Raw genomic sequence first — 19,088 nt, 5'->3', positions numbered from 1 at the left:
ACCCAAAAATGGAGGAGAATAGGGAAATATGTATAATATGTTTTCATTTAAAAAAGTAAATTACACAGATAGCACATGAAAAAAGTAGCACATATAAACTCCCTCCATAATGGTTTGACAGGAATAAAAAACACACCCCAACTTTGGTATATCAGCCCAGTGGTAGTGAATGAAATCAATTAACAGCTATTTGTGAGAACTAGTCAGTCAGTTCTTAAGCTCTTTATTATTATTATTATTATTATTATTATTATTATTATTATTATTATTTATTTATTTATTTATTACCAGTTATTTATATAGTGCACACATATTCCACAGCACTTTTTACAGAAAATATTTTTTGTAAGTGGACCTTACAATCTATATTCCCTACCACATGTACACGTACACATATTCACACTAGGGTTATCTTTGTTGGGAGCCAAATAACCTACCAGTATATTTTTGGAGTGTGGGAGGAAACCCGAGTGCCCGGAGGAAACCCACGCAAGCACAGGGAGAATATACAAACTCCACACAGTTAGGGCCATGGTGGTAATCAAACCCAAGACCTCAGTGCTGTGAGGCAGTAATGCTAACCATTACACTATCCACATTCTTTGTATCTCTGACACCAAGGAGTACCTGATTCCCTCCTCCAAACATGACACACCAATACCGCATAGTCTCCTCAATCACAGCCACTGCCGACACACCACCCTCTTCTACCGACACACCACCCTCTTCCAATGCATTTCAACTCACTAGGGATCTTTTTCAAGTCAAGTATCAAATATGATACCCTTTGCCAATGTATTGCAACTGCCTAGGGGTCTTTTTCAAGGTAAGTCACCCTTTCTATTTGCCTTAAAAAAGACTCCTAGTAGCTTGAAATGTGTCAGCAGAGGGTGGTGTGTTGGCAGTGGCTGTGATTGAGTAGAATACGCGGTGGTAGGGTGGCATGTTTCGAGGAGGGAATCAGGGACTCCTTCTTGGTGTCAGAGAGACAAAGCATTTAAGAACTGACTGATGCCAGTTCTCACTAATAGCCGGTAACTGTTTTCTTTCACTACCACTGGGGTAATACATCAAAATTGGGTCTGTTTTTTATTCCTGTAAAACTTTTATGGATGACGTTTATATGTGCATATTTTTTGATGTGTTACCTGTATAATTTACATGTGTTATTAAAACATATTACATTATATTTCCATATTCTACCCCATTGTTGGGTACTTCTAAATGATCATGGAGCTGTGAGCTGCACCTTTGACCCGATATGGGAGTGGAGAACAGAAGTGATTACGAATGATGATGATGCATATGGGATTATCTTTTGTTTATGAACTTTGAAAAAACTTTTTCAGATATACAGGTTTTAGGGGCCCATTTATTAACATTATTTATACTAAAATAACAAGAAAAGGGGTATTTTCACACCCTTTTCACATTATTTTAGTATCACCTGAATGTATTAAAGGGCATTTGGAGCAGGTTTCATGTAAAACTGCTCCAAACTCTTTAATTGTCATTTTTTTTTAGTAAGCCACATCGCATTCCCCATAAATTTGATGTGACCAAATTTACTAAAAAAAAATGTAAAAAAATACTGCAGTGTGCCCTGTGATAATTTCGCCAGCACGGCCTGGCGAGATCCTAGGGCAGCACTGCAATGTGAACCCTTTTGCCCAGCTTTCTCTGCCCCTGGCAGAGAGAGCTGAGTGGGGACCCAGCAGTGTGATCAGCTCTATGTGTCCGATGGACACACAAGCTGATCACTGGTTAAAAAAAAAGGGAAAAAAAGGGGGGGAAAGAAAAACACATACTGACCTGTCTAGGAACTGGTGTCCGCTGCTCGGGAGAGCACTGCCAGGCGCCGGTTTCCCCATATGCTGCGCTGTGACCCCGGTGAAGTAAAGTGATGCTGCAAAGTGGCAGCGCACTTTACGGCACCGGAGGTCACAGCACAGAAGAAGGACCCGGCGCCCGGCAGCCTCCTGAAGCAGCGGGCACCAGCTCCTGGACTGGTAAGTATAAAATCCAGGGGGGGGGGCTCTTTTGCGCGTGGGGGTAGTCGTGACGGGGGGAAACCCGGCGGCGGTGGTAGCGGTAGGCGGCGGTGCATACGCAGCAGAACATCGGGGAATTTTTTATGAAAAATACCCCAACGATGCTGCGGAGAGGCATCGCAGGGACAGAGCTTGAACGCAAGCTCTGTCCCTGCATGCGATGATTGATACATCCATGTGATGTACTCAATTATCGAGTTGGGTTGAGTTTATCACCTGTCATCGGCATCATTAGATGCGGATGGTGATAAATAGACCCCTTAGACGTTAGAGAGTGGTGACAGCACCAATAGGAAGGTTTCCCATTTCTTTTTGCATGACTGTACCATTGTGAGGTGTGGGGAACACCTTTAGGTTACATTACTACAGTCATTTTTCGCATTTGAGAGATCTCACATATATTTTCTTTGCATCATTTTTAAGTTTATCACAGAGAGCACAATATTGAGTTGGATGGATATGGTGGGTATGTACACGGACATACATGCATATATTCACCCATGAAAAATGACAGTTAGGAGCTGATTGGCTGCTGCTTTATCACCGTGCAATTTATCACTCTCCAAGTCTTCATAATTCTGGGCCAAAGGAGAGACCGGGCCAGCATCCATTCACCTCTGCACATGTGAAGTTTGCTAAAAATCACTATTTGTGGCCATATATAGAGCTGCGATCGTCTCAGAATCAGGCCTTTATCATTAAATTGCACTTAATTTTCTTTCTGCATCTTTTACTTAGTACTGTACATTGCTCTATTATTTTATTTTCCTTCTCATATAGATGCTAATAGATGCTATGGAATTTCATGTAGATTATTTCACACAGAAAAACAAATTTCTGCTATACGATATTTAAGTAATAGTTTTGCGTGCAACTCTTTACATTGGTCCTGATTCAGACAGGGGTGTTCCATTACACAAGATAAATGGTTTCTAACATCTGTAGGGGAACCTTTTAATATTCTTGTACTGCTTTATGAGCAACATCTTTGTTATTGATCATTCTATGCTGCTCATCGGACTATGGCCCTCATTCCGAGTTGTTCGCTCGCTAGCTGCTTTTAGCAGCATTGCACACGCTAGGCCACCGCCCTCTGGGAGTGTATCTTAGTTTAGCAGAATTGCTACTAAATAATTCCTTGCAGTTTCTGAGTAGATCCAGACCTACTCCTAGATTGCGATCAGCTCGGTCCGTTTAGTTCCTGGTTTGACGTCACAAACACGCCCTGCGTTCGGCCAGCAACTCCCCCATTTCTCCAGCCACTCCTGCGTTTTTACCTGGCACGCCTGCGTTTTTTAGCACACTCCCTGAAAACGCCCAGTTTCTGCCCAGAAACACCCACTTCCTGTCAATCACACTACAATCACTCGAGCATTGAAAAAACGTCGCTCGAGCTTGTGTAAATCTCCAAAGTTTTGTGTTAAATAACTAAGCGAATGCGCGCTGCGTACCATGCGCATTTTCTACCTAATCGCTCCTTTGCGAAAAATGGCAACGAGCGAACAACTCGGAATGACCACCAATGGTGGTAATTCAGACCTGATCATAGCAGCAAATTTGTTAGCAGTTGAGCAAAACCATGTGCACTGCAGGGGGACAGATATAACATGTGCAGAGAGAGGGTGGGGTGTATTCAAACTGAAATCTAAATTGCAGTGTAAATATAAAGCAGCCAGTATTTACCCTGCACAGAAACAAAATAACCCACCCAAATCTAACTCTCTCTGCAAATGTTATATCTGCCACACCTGCAGTGCAAATGGTTTTGCCCAACCGCTAACAAATTTGCTGCTACGATCAGGTCTGAATTACCCCCTATGTACATCCTAGACAGTGACAAATCATAACCACTTATTCTGGGTGCTTGGACCATTCGGGAAAATGCTGATCTCCTATGTGCTACATATGAAGAATGAATGACTATCAAGACCAAGTAAACAGGGATCCCCAGACTCTAGCAATCTGCTCAGATCAATTAATCCACAATCATAACTTCTTATGGCCCCAATTTATCAAGCCTTGGAGAGTAATAAATTACACGGTGATAAAGCACCATCCAATCAGCTCCCAACTGTCATTTTTCAGACACAGCCTGTAACATGGCAGGTATGTGCTGATTGGCTGGTACTTTATCACTGTGCAATTTATCACTCTCCAAGGCTTGATAAATCTGGACACTTGTGTGCTATAGGCATTTCTGGATGGCAGCGTTTCGGTTGCATGCAAGAGAATCGTCTCCTGGGAGTGTCATGGGTGTGTCATGAGCATCTCCTGGGAGTGCCATGGGCATATTATGGGCGTTATTGGCATGTCATGGGCATGTAGCTAGAGCACTGTGCTATTCTGAGGCATATACAGCATTTCTTATGGACCTCTTGCAGTCAGATGGGGCTGATGCAAGAGCCAATACTAATGATGGTGGTGCGGCTGTGGATAAAAAACTTAGTGGGCAGTGCGGCCCTATAGTAGGCTAAATAGCGCATTGCATCCAACTCAGAATCAGGCCCCAAAGGTACTTTTCTGTTAGATACAGTTTTATGTAAATACTTCACAGTGTCATTCCTATACTTTGCATGCAGGAAGAGACCCTTCAGCGTATGCGAGAGGATGAAGAAAAACGGAAAGAAATCACTAACCATTTCCAGATAACACTGGCAGACATCCAGAGTCAGATAGAGCAGCAGAGTGAGCGGAACACTACGCTGTGCCAGGAGAACGCAGACCTGGCAGAGAAACTCAAGGGCATTGTTGGCCAGTATGAAGTCAGAGAAGAGGTAAGGTAGGACAGCTGTCCAAAATGTCACCCTCCCTTGTATGCAAGCAAAGCCATATCTAGAGGACATAAGGCATTTTACAGTCCACACAGAGCTTTATCTGATATTGATATATGAAATAATAGGTGTACCACACAATTATGTCCAAATATTGCTAGTCTTTGTAATACAAAGAAAGGAAAATATTAACTAATGTAAATGTCACATCTAACACAATCCGCTCTTCACACATTACAACATTTTTCTTTTCTAATAATTGGAACTATTATTGGATATTGCCCTGTGGATATAATTTTCTTGACATTGCTGTAATGACTTTGAGAAGTGTACAATGCATTTGTTAATTATCTGGTATTAAGCAAAGCTGTAATGATTATAGTATATAATATAACTGAATTACCAGCACAGGTCATAAATCCAGATTTATATTTCAATAGATTATTAGCACCATGTATGCATTATGTTTATATAAACTATGCCGGAAAACACCCATTATGGAATTTACATTTAAATTGAACATTTCACATTTTCTCATTCAGGTAAAAATACTCAGCCTACTACATGTGATTGCTTTATTTGTTGTATCTTGAGAAAGATTCCAAAGCCTAATTAGGCTCCAACTGATGGAAATAGTAGTCAAAGACTTTGGGTAAACAATAGCAAAAGGTTCCCTGGCTGAGATGCACTCTCATCCATGTGCATTGCCACTCCCACTCATGATTACCGGACTTTTTCGCGCTGCACCCACTCTGCCCTCCTGCGAGCAATAAGACTTTCCTCTAGTCTCCAAACCTTCAAGGATTCAATGGAAACTCTCCTCTTCAGGAAAGCTTATCAGGTTCCAGAACCGCCCACATAACCCTCATAAACTATCCTACTCAATTGCATCCCCTCTTACAGACTACACATAACCTCACATATTTTGTCTTTATTCACCTTCTCATCCTCCTGACCCCAAGCCAACATTGCTGGGTGACCATATTATAAAGCCTACCAAGAACTTTTGCAATCTGGCAGAACCATTATGCAATAGGTCAGCGGTGGCCAACCTGTGGCTCTTGAGCCGCATGTGGCTCTTTCTTTATTCAAATGTGGCTCCCAACACTCTAAATCATGTGACCACAACAGATACAGAAACCGCTGCACTCCAGCCAGACACGCAGCAGCACTACAAGGACTGAAAACTGGAGGCGCCAGATACTAGAGGTGAGACACCCACAAGCAAACAGAGGACACATTAGGGACTGCTGCAATGGCATGAGATGATGGGGGTGCTGTAGCGATACATGATGGTGGGCTAGAGTGACACATGGCAGATCTGGCTGGAGAGACACAGGAGGGTCCTGGCAGGAGTGACGTGGGAGGGTGCTGAAAGTAGTGACACATGGGAGAGCTGGCTGGAGTGACATAGGAGGGTGGTAGCAGGAGTGACACATGGGGGAGCTGGCTGGAGTGACATAGGAGGGTGGTAGCAGGAGTGACACATGGGGGAGCTGGCTGGAGTGACATAGGAGAGTGGCAGCAGGAGTGACACATGGAGGAGCTGGCTGGAGTGACAGAAGGGTGTTGGCTGAAGTGACACATGGTGGAGCTGGCTGGAGTGACACAGCAGGGTCTTGGCAGTAGTGACACATGGGAGACCTGGCTGGAGTTACACAGCAGGGTCTTGGCAGTAGTGACACATGGCTGGAGTGACACATGGGGAGCTGAAGTTTATTATGTGAATCTGCCTTTTTCAATTATTTTTTGTGGAAGTGGCTTTTTCAATGGATCTGGCTTTAAAAAATGTATTTTATGTCGTTCTGGCTTTTTCAATGTATTTTATACCAGGGGTGTGGTCTAGCAGGCACAAGGCCACATTACATTATTGCATGCGCGCCATCGGCTCGATGTCGGCTCTTTGACGTATCTAACAAGGTTTTTTGGCTCTTTGTCACTGACTGGTTGGCCACCCCTGCAATAGGTAGTACCTATTCCTTGTGTATAAATGCCTATATACCTATAGATTGTAAACCTGCAAGCAGGACATTCCTACCTCTATGTCTGTCTGAGATTACCCAGTTTTGTTCTATTACTGCTGTTCCAATTGTAAAGCACAATGGAATATGTTGTGCTATATATTTTGCCCCCTCCTCCCACCTCTCTCCTTCCCCCTAGTCTCCTGCATCTCCTACTTTCTCCCCTCCTCTGTTTCCCATCCACCCCTCTGCTTTCCTTCTCCTCCTCTCCTGTTACCCCACTTTCAGTTGCCAACTACCCCACCACTGGATCCTGCTCCATCCTTTTTTCCCTGTCACTTTACCTCCATCTACATCACACTGTACCCCCTCCCTGCCCTTCTTCTGCAGTTTCCCCACCTAGCTTAGGGATAGTCTGCACCAACACTACACCTGCTTTATCCCTGCCATCCAAACAAATCTCACCTCAACACTATAGAAACCCTGATAATCTCACTTGCATCTCTCCTACAAAGTTACACATGACCTTTTCATCTCCAGCACCCTGCATCTCCTAGCCATTAGTGAAGCCTGGATTACCCACTCCTGCTGCTCTCTCTCCAAGGCAGTGGAGTTGAGGTCCTTTAACCCTCCAGCTACTCATACCAACTCATAGCCCCAGAGCCTTTCCGAACATTCTCTACATTTGAGGTCCATGCTATCTTCGAGTATCTGTAATTTACCATCCCCCTGGCATTCCCTCCAAATTCCTTGACAACTTTGCTTCCTGTCTTCCTAACATCCTCTCTTCTGACATTCCCTCCATTATCTTAGGCGATGTCAACACCCCAATCGATATCCCCACAAAATCATCTGCCTATAAACTGCTTAACCTCACATCTTTGCTTGTTCTCTCTCAGTGGACCTCCTCGCCATCCCATGTGAATGGGAGCTCACGTGATCTGGTCTTCACTCTCCGTTGTGATATTTCTAATTTTATCAACTCCCAATTTCTCCTCCCTGACCATCACATGCTTTTTTTTTTTTTTTTACTTATCTCTCTCTAATTCCCTATCTTTACCTCCTAAGGCTACCGTCAGTAAGCATAACATTGAGGCTATCGACACCACTCCCTATCCTTCCTGTTTGACTCACTTCTCTCTTAGTCTCTCTATCTCATACCCTAAACAAGCCACTTCCCTATACAATGCATCCCTTACTTCTGCTCTTGACTCTATCACTTCACCAACCACTATTCACCCTTGCAGATAAACACCTCAACTCTGGCAAACCAAATGCACCAGATATGTACAAAAATGCTCACATACTGCCAAGTGACAGTGGAGGAAATCACACTCTAAGGCAAACTTCCTCCATTTCAAACTTATGCTCTCATCCTTCAGGGCTGCCCTTTCCCTCGCTAAATAGTCATACTTCAAGACCCTCATATCCTCCTAGTCGTCAAACTCTCTGCGCCCCTTTGCCACTGTCAACTCTCTCCTCTGCCCACCGCCACCTCATCTCCCCTCCACACTCTCTGCTCTTGACTTTGCCACTTACTTCACATCCAATATTGACTCAATATGTCAGTACATCACTTCCCACCAGACCATCAGCAGCTAGCCTCCTCCTCCCCATTCTTTTTACTAAAGCTGCATCCTTCTTACTAAAGCTGACATCTTTCTCTCATGTATCTGGTGAGGAAGTCATGGCCCTCATCCATTTCTTCCCCCCTCTACGTCCCCACTTGCCCCTATCCCCTCCTGCCTCCACAGCTACCGCTCTCATTCTGCCTGTTTCCATTTTGCCCACCTCCTCAATCTCTCCATCTCATCAGGCACTGTTCTCTCTGCCTTCAAGCACGCATTCATCTCCGCTAATCTTAAAAAACCTACCCTTGATCCACAAACATTCCCCAACTACTGACCCATCTCTCTCCTCCCTTTTGCCTACAAACTCTTTGAGTGTATTGTCTACAACAGCCTTACTGCCTTTCTTTTCTTCCTTTCACTGCTTGCATAATTCTAGTCTGGCTTTCGTCCTCTCTTTCTGCTAAATCCACGTGCAACTACTCTCTGCTTATTCTCCTTCACCTCGCAAACCCTTCCCCGGTTCCCCTTCCCCTTCAGAATCCAATTCAAGCTTTTCACACTCACATACTCCTCACATGCTTTTACTGATTACCTCCTCCTACCTCCAAGATTTTGCACATACTGCCCCCTTTCTTTGGAATTTTCTCCCTCACCCCCTCAGACTTTACACCTCTCTAAAAAACTTCAAACAGGCTCTCAAGACCCACTTCTTCACCAAACCCAGCAAACTCTTATTTTAAGCCCTCAGTCCCATGCTCACTGTCTACCCATCTGTGACACCCCTGTCTGTGTGCCCCTCCCCTTTAAAATGTAAGCTTTCACAGTAGGACCCTCTCCCTTCATGTGCTTTTCCTTCTGTTACTTAAATTATCTTCTACTCCATACTCCCCTCAACAGCACCAAATCCCTCGGTTTTCTGCCACCAATTTACTTATTTCAGTGTCATCTGCTGATGCAGCTATGTTAATACAGCCTGTACTTAACCTATATTGACTTGAACTGTAAGTGCTGTTTTCTTGTTTTGATTACTTCTTTATGTACTCTGTAATTGGGCGCTGCAGGTTCCTTGTCGCCATATAAATAAAGGATAATAATTATAAGCTGAAGAAACTGTTGATGATAATAATAATAATAATAATAATAATAACAATAAAAAACCTCCTCATGCAAAATCGCCCCTTTATTTACTTGGGGAGGTAATACTGTTCCAGTGAAAGCAGCTGAGACAGTACCTGTGAATGGCTCACGCTGTTAATTCCACCAAATGGACTAAAATCTTCAAAGATCAGCTCCTGTGTGATGTGTGAGCAAATCTCCTCAGGCTGTCCAATGTAGGGCTTAAAGTGGTCCTGGTGAGGTGGTGGAACTCTTGGAGGGGGACCATGGAGGCACCAGGACCTAAGGAAGTAGTAGGTGGCTGCAGCTCATCAGCAACACTAGTGCAGCCTGTATCATCAATTGACGCAGATGGAATTACTGTGCAGGGCAATGGAGGAGGTGGAACTAGTTCCTCCTACCATTACAGGTGGTGGAACTCAGTTCCACCTCGTCCGTCCCCCCCCACCACCACCACTTTAACCCCTGGTCAAATGAATAGCAAGGCTGCAAGTAGCTGTGAGTATGTGTGTGCTTGCTGCTGGAATGCACCTCGTAATGTGGTCCTCCTGAGATGAAATGCACTCAATCTCTGCATCAGTTCCTATAGTCATTGGATAACTCATTATGTTGAACACAAGTAGGGGTGTGCGTGGACCCCCGTGTTTTGGTTTTGGTTCTAATTTATCATTGTGTTTTGGTTTTACCAAAACCTCCCTCAAGTGTTTTGGTTTGGATTCAAATTTTAGTCGGTAAAAAAATGTAATAAAAAAAATCGATAATCATTGATTAAAAAATAAACACAGCTGAAGTCATGTAATTTTTGCAATCCAAAAGTCCAAACGTTTGAGTTCCACCTTAGGGCTTAATGCACAGGATAAACCCCGCTAATTGAGATGGACAGTGCACATAATTAGCCATGGGCTTTATTGCATTCCCCCTGCTAGGGGTTTATTTATGAAGTGTCAGCTTGTAAAACGCAGCACTACGGATCGCCCAACATGGCAACATGGTAAAAACACTGCCCTTTAAATATCAGGCATACTGTAAACACGAAAAGAAGTGATGGTTTTTACAACCCGACACTGCATAAAGACCCCATACAGCAGTTTAAGTTAAAGAAGTGGGAGTGACTTACTCTGGTATTATTAAGAAGTACTGAAAGTAAATAAACTTAATTCATTTTAATTCTGTTTAATTAAAACAAAAAACAAAAATTTTTTATATAATTATATATTGTAGAAATTTTATAAAATCTGCAACTGAAGGCTCTTTTTGAACACCAAAATTAAGTGTGATAATATAATGATTAATAGTAGTAGTAACTGATAGTAATAATATTTATAAAATTCTGTACATGCTCCTCTTTTCTTGTAGTCTTTTGTGCCGTTGTTTTTCCTCTCTTATCTACAAATGCCAGCTGAAAGGATTTAATAGGCCAACCTCTGGCTGGCTGTGGGTGAGAGCCACTTGGCACCTGTGTGACCATCTCACTGTCATCGTATAACTCCTGTAGGACCATTGTTGTGATAGTGAATGACATGGGATCAAACAATACCACCCAGCCATATTCCAGTCAAAAGCATTCAGAGGGGTCAGGCCTGGGTAGGCACATACATCCTGGATCTCAAATGTAGTTAGTTTTCCAGGGTTCCCATGATGATAGTTCATCTCTTTTCTGTGTCGTCGTCATCATCATCATCATCATCATCATCATCAGTTGTATGATTGTTTTTGCTTGTTTTAGGATTCTTGACAGCTTTATTTTCTTGATTACTTTATTTTCTTACAGCACCTGGATAAAATGTTTAAACATAAAGACCTCCAGCAGAAGTTGGTGGATGCCAGGCTAGAGCAGGCCCAAGAACAAATGAAAGAAGTAGAGGAGAAACATAAACGGGAGAAAGAATTTGTAAGTGTTGTTACATTTCTTGCATTCCCAGACCATATTCCAAGGTTCAGCCAACTTGATGCCGTCAATGAAGTTTTCTAGTGGTTTCAAGAAAGGTTGCTATGCAGATTTTCAGTTCAGTGCCAACAGTTATTTTAAGCTGAAAGAGTCATTATGCAATATGACGACTTTGTGACAATGTTGACAGGTCAAATGTAGACATTAGGGTTAAGCTGCAGTTGTGAGGGTTAGGCACTAGAGGGAGGGTTAGGGTATGGGCAGAAAAACTCACCTGAACGACGGAAAGGTTGAAGGTCTGACCCAGAAATGATGGTCACGTGGCCGCCAGGACCCAGCGTTGGAACTGCTGCAGCCATCAGGGTCAAGTAAGTCACCAATGGGCCACCAGGGGCAATGTCGACCTTCTAACATTGTCAACATCATGAATGTCAACATGGTAAACATCTACATTATGACCATATCAGCATTCTCATGTCGACATGATGAATGGTAACATTCTGACTATTGATATATCATACCCAACCCATTTGATCATTTCAGGTTATTGCATCCAATTGCATCCAATTGGTCATTTCAGATTCTGTACTAAGGGCATAGCATTTAGCAAATGTAGTTATCACTAGTTATTACAATTGAGAAGCACTGCGACAACAGCACTGAATCTGACATGGACAAAACTTAGCTCACCTGCTGGTGAGCAGGTTGTGGGAGACGCTGTGGGCCATGGGGGTTTTCAGGCAACTAAGTGTGTTCTTGCCTGTATGCATGTCTGTCACTTCTTCATTGATACTCATTGTTATCCAGCAGAGGTTCAAAAACTTTGATTTCTACTGAACAGTAATACCTTAGAGTCATATTTAGATTCATCACATGTGTATTTCCTGCTTAGATTCACTGGGGGGTCATTCCGAGTTGTTTGCTCGGTATTTTTTTCTCGCAACGGAGCGATTAGTCGCTAATGCACATGCGCAATGCCCGCAGTGCGACTGCGCCAAGTAAATTTGCTATGCAGTTAGGTATTTTACTCACGGCATTACGAGGTTTTTTCTTCGTTCTGGTGATCGTAATGTGATTGACAGGAAGTGGGTGTTTCTGGGCGGAAACAGGCCGTTTTATGGGTGTGTGCGAAAAAACGCTACCGTTTCTGGGAAAAACGTGGGAGTGGCTGGAGAAACGGAGGAGTGTCTGGGCGAACGCTGGGTGTGTTTGTGACGTCAAACCAGGAACGACAAGCACTGAACTGATCGCAGATGCCGAGTAAGTGTGGAGCTACTCAGAAACTGCTAAGAAGTGTCTATTCGCAATTCTGCTAATCTTTCGTTCGCAATATTGATAAGCTAAGATTCACTCCCAGTAGGCGGCGGCTTAGCGTGTGCAAAGCTGCTAAAAGCAGCTTGCGAGCGAACAACTCGGAATGACCCCCACTGTTCCAAGTCATGCTGGTTTCCTTTAGAAGTGCTGGTAAAGGTCTGTCCCGGCGAGTTGACTCGGGTCTGGGATTCAAGGTCGACACCAATTGGTTGATACACATTAGGTTGGCACCAGAAATAGGTTGACACGGTCAAAAGGTCGACATGAACAAGGTCGACATGGGAAACGGTCGACATGAGGTTTTTTTTACTTTTTTGGTGTCGTTTTCTTCATAAAGTGACGGGGAACCCCAATTAGTGCACCATGTCCCCTCGCATGGCTCGCTTCACTCGCCATGCTTCGGGCAAGGTACCTTGCTCCTATGCCACTGCACTCAGGACACAGGTTACTATTCCCAATTATAGTCCACGTGGATCGTAAAGTATGAAAAAGTTAAAAAAATGAAAATAATGTGAAAAACTCATGTCGACCTTTTTCCATATCGACATTATTCATGTCGACCTTTTGTCCACGTCGACATATTTCTGGTGTCGACCTAAGGTGTGTCGACCAGTTGGTGTCGAGCTGATTGGTGTCGACCTGGAATCCGGATACCGTTGACTCTTTGTATCTTTTGGATCTACAAAAAAATGTCTGCACTGTGAATGTGCCAATCAGTGTTGGTGATATCAGACACTGATTGGAGGGCCAGCCAGAGCACAGCTGAAAAAAGCAAGAAGAACACCTCTTCCATGCTTTTCTTTACTTCTGCCGGTAAGAAGACAGAGAACTCAATCTAGAAATTACGTTATGTTTGTCAGAAAAGTTGAGAAAGATTTGCTTCTCTAATCTATATAAATACTGTTCCTGCACAGCCCACATTAAAATTTATGAGGTCTGCAAAATAAGAACATCAAAATGAAAAGGCAGAGAAATCTGTGATTTCTCTGCACTTTTCAACTAGTTAAATACAGAGAAAATAATTGGCTTTCTATAGCATTTTAAAAGCCTTTTTATACTTTATTAAATAGACCCTGAGGTGAGAGGTGGTACACTGGGATAGAAACAAACTGCATAGTGCACATCAAAACAAACAGACACAGAGACCCAGGTGATCCCAGCAGCTACTACTGTATGTACAGTGCGTCCGGAAAGTATTCACAGTGCTTTACTTTTTCCACATTTTGTTATGTTACAGCTTTATTCCAAAATGGAATAAATAATTTTTTCCCCTCAAAGGGCCTAATTCTGGCCCTCATTCCGAGTTGTTCGCTCGTTCTTTTTCATCGCATCGCAGCGATTTTCCGCAAACTGCGCATGCGCAATGTTCGCACTGCGACTGCGCCAAGTAAATTTGCTAAGAAGTTTGGTATTTTACTCACGGCATTACGAGGTTTTTTCTTCGTTCTGGTGATCGTTGTGTGATTGACAGGAAGTGGGTGTTTCTGGGCGGAAACTGGCCGTTTTATGGGAGTGTGTGAAAAAACGTTGCCGTTTCTGGGAAAAACGTGGGAGTGGCTGGAGAAACGGGGGAGTGTCTGGCCGAACGCTGGGTGTGTTTGTGACGTCAAACCAGGAACGAAACTGACTGAACTGATCGCAGTGGCAGAGTAAGTGTCGAGCTACTCAGAAACTGCTAAGAAATTTCTATTCGCAATTTTGAGAATCTTTCGTTCGCAATTTTGCTAAGCTAAGATTCACTACAAGTAGGCGGCGGCTTAGCGTGTGCAATGCTGCTAAAAGCAGCTTGCGAGCGAACAACTCGGAATGAGGGCCTCTGAGTTGATCGCAGCAAATTTGTTAGCAGTTGGGCAAAACCATGTGCACTGCAGGGGGGTGGGGGGGGCAGATGTAACATGTGCAGAGAAATTTAGATTTGGGTGGAGTGTATTCAAACTGAAATCTAAATTGCAGTGTAATAATAAAGCAGCCAGTATTTACCCTGCACAGAAACAAAATAACCCACCCAAATCTAACTCTCTCTGCAAATGTTATATCTGCCCCCCCTGCAGTGCACATGGTTTTGCCCAATTGCTAACAAACTTGCTGCTGCGATCAACTCAGAATTACCCCAATACCCCATAACGATTATGTGAAAAAAGTTTTTTTGAATCTGATTGAACATCTCTGGAGAGATCTGAAAATGGCTGTGCACTGACGCTTCCCATCCAACCTGATAGAGCTTGAGAGGTGCTGCAAAGAGGAATGGGCGAAACTGCTCAAAGATAGGTGTGCCAAGCTTGTGGCATCATATTCAAAAGACTTGAGGCTATAATTGCTGCCAAAGGTGCATCAAAAAAGTATTGAGCAAAAGCTGTGAATACTTATGTACATGTGATTTCTTAGTTATTTATTATTAATAAATTAGCAAAAATCTAAAAAAGCTTTCACGTAGTCATTATGGTGTATTGCGTGTAGAATTTTGAGAGAATTTATTCTATTTTGGAATAAGGCTGTAACATAACAAAATGTGGAAAAAGTGAAGCGATGTGAATACTTTCCGGATGCACTGTATGTGCATGTGTGTGTCCTCCCTTATAACAATAAATGACCCCATAATATTAATACACCCCTACCCCTGATAATCAGAGCCACTTTTAGGGCCGGGAAAGCCATGCAATGGCATGGAGTGCCTGGAAGCCTGCGGCCACAGCCACTGTCTGTTTAGGACAGTATTCAATGTAGTCTGACCATTTATATGGAATACTGTTGAAAATGTCCCACCCAAAATGACCACCGCCTCAGAGGAGACACTTCCAAAGGATGCTAGAGGAGGTGGTGGTTATTTTGGGAGGGACATTTACTAAATGGAGGAGATGGGCGCGAACAGCGCAGCAGTGCCAGGACTGCTGCGGAATCAAACCCCTGACAATGAGCAGGTAATGTGGCATAATTGTAAAGGGCATTACTATGTGAGGTATAATATTGTGTCAGGGGCATAATTGTGTGGGGCATAATATGGTGTCATGGGCATTACTGTGTGTGGCATAATATGGTGTACGGGGCACTATTGTGTCAGTTTAAGATAGTCTTTTCCTTCAAGATTATGCCCATGGCAATGAGGCCATCCCCCCTTTTTTGGATGCACGTGCCTTTTTTGCAATGTCTGTGGGAGGGGGGACTGCATTTTTTAATTTCCGCACTGGGAGCCAAATTGCCTAGAAACAGCCCAGCTGATAATATTACTATATAACTCACTCCACAGAGAAAGGAGTCCATGGCACATTCCCTCTATGTTCCCAATGTACAGTGCAGGTATTTTAGAGCCACCAAGTCCCCCCCCCCCCCTTCCCCCCATCCCCACCTCAACACATACGCACACACACACCACACTCATGCTGCTAAAAAGATCAGCATCTGTTCTGATGGGGAAAGGGGCAGCCTGCCATACCTAAACATGCCAGTGACGTGCCATGGCATGAGGCAGGTGAGGCAGAGCCTTTCCTGTCATACAAACATCTGTGCCAGAGTTTTAACTGTATAAAGTATATGAAAAATACAGAGAATTTGTTTGAAATATCTTCTTTGCATTATTCTAATAATTTTTATAGCCAAATCTCTGACGTAAAAAGTATATGGCAGGTGAGGCAGTGCCTCCCCTGCCTATCTTTTCTGCACATCTCTGATCAAAACTCACCAAACTTCCAGGAGTTTATAATGCTGCACCTGTGTATAATACCCACATGTACCCTTTGGCTCATATATTGCATGTAAATCTGGCTCTGGCACTAGCCGCTCCCTCCTGAGCCATTTAGCTCACTGCACGTCCCTGAAACATGCCTAGTGAGAAATACACCACTGGATCTCTACATTTCAAACAATTGTACAGTGGTTAAACACACACAAAAAACACACGGCCCATGGGCAGTGGTGGAAGGGAGAGGGTCTGAAATGAGGGCATGGAGTACCCAGGGCCAGATTAAGGATTGTATGAGCTCAGAGAAATGAAGTTGGTTGGGCTCTCAACAATGGAATGGCCCCTTAACTTGCCCCTCCCCCCCTCCAATATGGCCACAGTCTTTCCCCCGTTTGCCACACAGTGCACCCCACCCGGGTGGCCCCTCCCACATGCCACTCAAGTACTCATCTCCTGAGGCATCTTCCAGCTCTATGTTCTGCATGCAAAGACTGCATATTGGGGCAGATGTATTAAGCCTGGAGAAGTGATAAAGCAGTGATAAGTGCAAGGTGATAACAAACCAGCCAATCAGCTCCTAACTGCCAATTTACATATTGGAGTCGATTGGCTGGTGGGTTATCACCTTGCACTTATCACTGCTTTATCACTTCTCCAGGCTTAAAACATCTGCCCCATAGTCCTGAGTTCCCTCATCAGCAGCACAGACGTGATGTGTCACATGACGATGATGAGGAGACTCGTGAGCCGCTCTGCAATGTATGGAGCCGTGGCAGCCCCAGTCCACGGACACGACGGCGAGAACACTTGTTCTTGCATATTGCAGGGTCAGACTGACCCTGTGTGGGGGCCTACATAGGGGAAGGGGGGCAACTTGATCTGCCACCTGGCAGCACTCACATGACCACTTGCATCCAAGATAACCAAATCTTCACTGTTTTGTGGTAAAAGTATTGTGTTATTTCTATGTAGTAACTGAAGACAGCAACCCTAGCATCTTAAGATCATAAATATTTTTATCTAGCTCGACACATCCTTCAGGCATTGCCATCTGTATATACCGTCTATCCATATACTCTTCCTAAACAATCTGATTAAGGAGGCAGCTGTTACATTTTGTCTTTCTCTATTACTTGGCAGCTGTGACTCTTATTTATTATTGCTTAGTTTAACAGTACATACACAGATGCTTATTAATACATAATGTTCTTTTAGCTCGAGAATTGTATTTATTGACCGTAATAACAATAAATCACGGGAAAACATACCGTGTTTTAAAAAATATATTTTCTCAAACTATATGATTAGTAATGCTCTGGCATAACATTAAACAATGTATAATTTATTCATTGTATACAATTTTTTATTCACTGAAAGTAATTTATGAACTGAAAAAAATGTTAATGTGCTGGGACAGTTCTCTGTGCAAAAGCAGCTACTTGGCTGCTGCGCGTTATATGATAATGTCCATTTGTGTTCCCTGAATGAAATGTACAATTAAAGCTTCACTTCCACATTCTACATATCATATCATGTCATGGTTGGGTAACCTTAACTTAAAGCTTCTCTATTTATCCCCTGAATGGAGCCTCATTTCATGTTAAATAAGTCAAGAGAAGATACATTGGAGGTGTCATTTGATGTGACACACATATATTTTGTGTGAGATGGGGCAATGACTGAAGAGACACAGGGGGCATGAGCTGGAGTGACATGGGGCAATGACTGAAGAGACACAGGGGGCATAAGCTAGAGAGACACAGAGGTAATGGCAGGATAGACACAGGGGACAATGACTGGAGAGACATGGGGCAATGACTGAAGAGACACAGGGGGCATGAGCTGGAGTGACATGGGGCAATGACTGAAGAGACACAGGGGGCATGAGCTGGAGTGACATGGGGCAATGACTGAAGAGACACAGGGGGCATGAGCTGGAGTGAGATGGGGCAATGACTGAAGAGACACAGGGGGCATGAGCTGGAGTGACATGGGGCAATGACTGAAGAGACACAGGGGGCATGAGCTGGAGTGAGATGGGGCAATGACTGTAGAGACACAGGGGGTATGAGCTGGAGTGACATGGGGCAATGATTGAAGAGACACAGGGGGCATGAGCTGGAGTGAGATGGGGCAATGACTGAAGAGACACAGGAGGCATAAGCTGGAGTGAGATGGGGCAATGACTGAAGAGACACAGGGGGCATGAGCTGGAGTGAGATGGGGCAATGACTGAAGAGACACAGGGGGCATGAGCTGGAGTGAGATGGGGCAATGACTGAAGAGACACAGGGGGAATGAGCTGGAGTGACATGGGGCAATGACTGAAGAGACACAGGGGGCATAAGCTGGAGTGAGATGGGGCAATGACTGAAGAGACACAGGAGGCATAAGCTGGAGTGAGATGGGGCAATGACTGAAGAGACACAGGAGGCATAAGCTGGAGTGAGATGGGGCAATGACTGAAGAGACACAGGGGGCATAAGCTAGAGAGACACAGAGGTAATGGCAGGATAGACACAGGGGACAATGGCTGGAGAGAGACTAGGGAAGAGCTGTGAGACACAGAGGTAATGATAGGAGAGGTACAGGGACAATGACTGAAGAAACACTAGGGAAGAGCTGGAAAGACACAGAAGGCATGAGCTGGAGAGACACAGAGGTAATGGAAGGAGAGACACAGGGACAATGACTGGAGAGACACTAGAAACAATGTCTGGAGAAACATAGTGTGCAATGT

At 43.9% G+C, this 19,088-nt stretch overlaps 1 protein-coding gene across 1 annotated transcript in view; it reads left to right on the top strand.

The window, feature by feature from the left end:
• Window positions 1–19,088, top strand: part of TXLNB (taxilin beta) — a 134,216-nt gene that overhangs the window by 80,420 nt on the left and 34,708 nt on the right. The window contains exons 5-6 of the mRNA XM_063917449.1: window positions 4,631–4,825; window positions 11,242–11,361. Coding sequence (XP_063773519.1) covers window positions 4,631–4,825; window positions 11,242–11,361 — 315 coding nt within the window. The remainder of the gene's footprint in view (window positions 1–4,630; window positions 4,826–11,241; window positions 11,362–19,088) is intronic.

The sequence above is a fragment of the Pseudophryne corroboree genome, chromosome 4 (genome assembly GCF_028390025.1).
Source record: "Pseudophryne corroboree isolate aPseCor3 chromosome 4, aPseCor3.hap2, whole genome shotgun sequence".
Classification (NCBI taxonomy): Eukaryota; Metazoa; Chordata; class Amphibia; order Anura; family Myobatrachidae; genus Pseudophryne; species Pseudophryne corroboree.
The sequence above is the reverse complement of the archived record's forward strand: the minus strand, read 5'-3'. Positions and strand labels throughout refer to the sequence as shown.